The sequence below is a fragment of the Myotis lucifugus genome, unplaced genomic scaffold (genome assembly GCF_000147115.1).
Source record: "Myotis lucifugus unplaced genomic scaffold, Myoluc2.0 scaffold_453, whole genome shotgun sequence".
NCBI classification, from domain to species: Eukaryota; Metazoa; Chordata; class Mammalia; order Chiroptera; family Vespertilionidae; genus Myotis; species Myotis lucifugus.
The window spans coordinates 759,071-759,576 of record NW_005871501.1 but is presented as its reverse complement, the minus strand read 5'-3'; the positions used below and the strand labels follow the sequence as shown (position 1 = coordinate 759,576).

The 506-nt window shown below is 52.4% G+C and overlaps 1 protein-coding gene across 1 annotated transcript in view; it reads left to right on the top strand.

Annotated features, from left to right (window-relative positions):
• The window catches only part of LOC102425610 (protein Daple-like), a 28,711-nt gene extending 28,408 nt beyond the window's left edge, over nucleotides 1-303 (top strand). The window contains 1 exon segment of the mRNA XM_014445443.2: nucleotides 148-303. Within this exon segment, the coding sequence (XP_014300929.2) occupies nucleotides 148-303 (156 nt within the window).
• The last annotated feature ends 203 nt before the right edge of the window (nucleotides 304-506 follow it).

Here is a 506-nt window from a genome sequence, read left to right as displayed (position 1 = left end):
GGCCGTATTGGTCATGCCAGCTGACGTAGATAATACCAAAATGGCCATCTTTGTCCACGTGGCCTTTTTCTCCTTTTGGAAGTAGATTACCAGCAGTGGAATCATGGGAGCGTGTGGTGTTTGAGACATTGTCCATCTGTGTTTTAGCTGCTTTCCCACCTCAAGGGCAACTTGGAGGGAGAAAACCGTCACCTGCAGAGCCAAAACCAAAGGTTGAAAGAGCAGAACAAGAGGCTTCTCCAGGAGGACGTGGAGAACAAGGACCAGCACCAGGAGCAGCAGCAGCAGCAGCAGTACGTGTGAGGGGTGTGGGCTGACGGATGCCTGTCAACAGCTCCGTGACTAGACTGCGCCATTCTGGGCAGCAGAGAACCCCCTGGGTGCATTGGTGTCCCAGGCAAGGGGACAGACCATCTTACCAGCACATCCTTCTCGTTTTCCTGGGAATGGTTCCAGATTTCTGCAAATAAGGGTGGTTGGCTTTGTTGGCTTTACAGAGACACTTC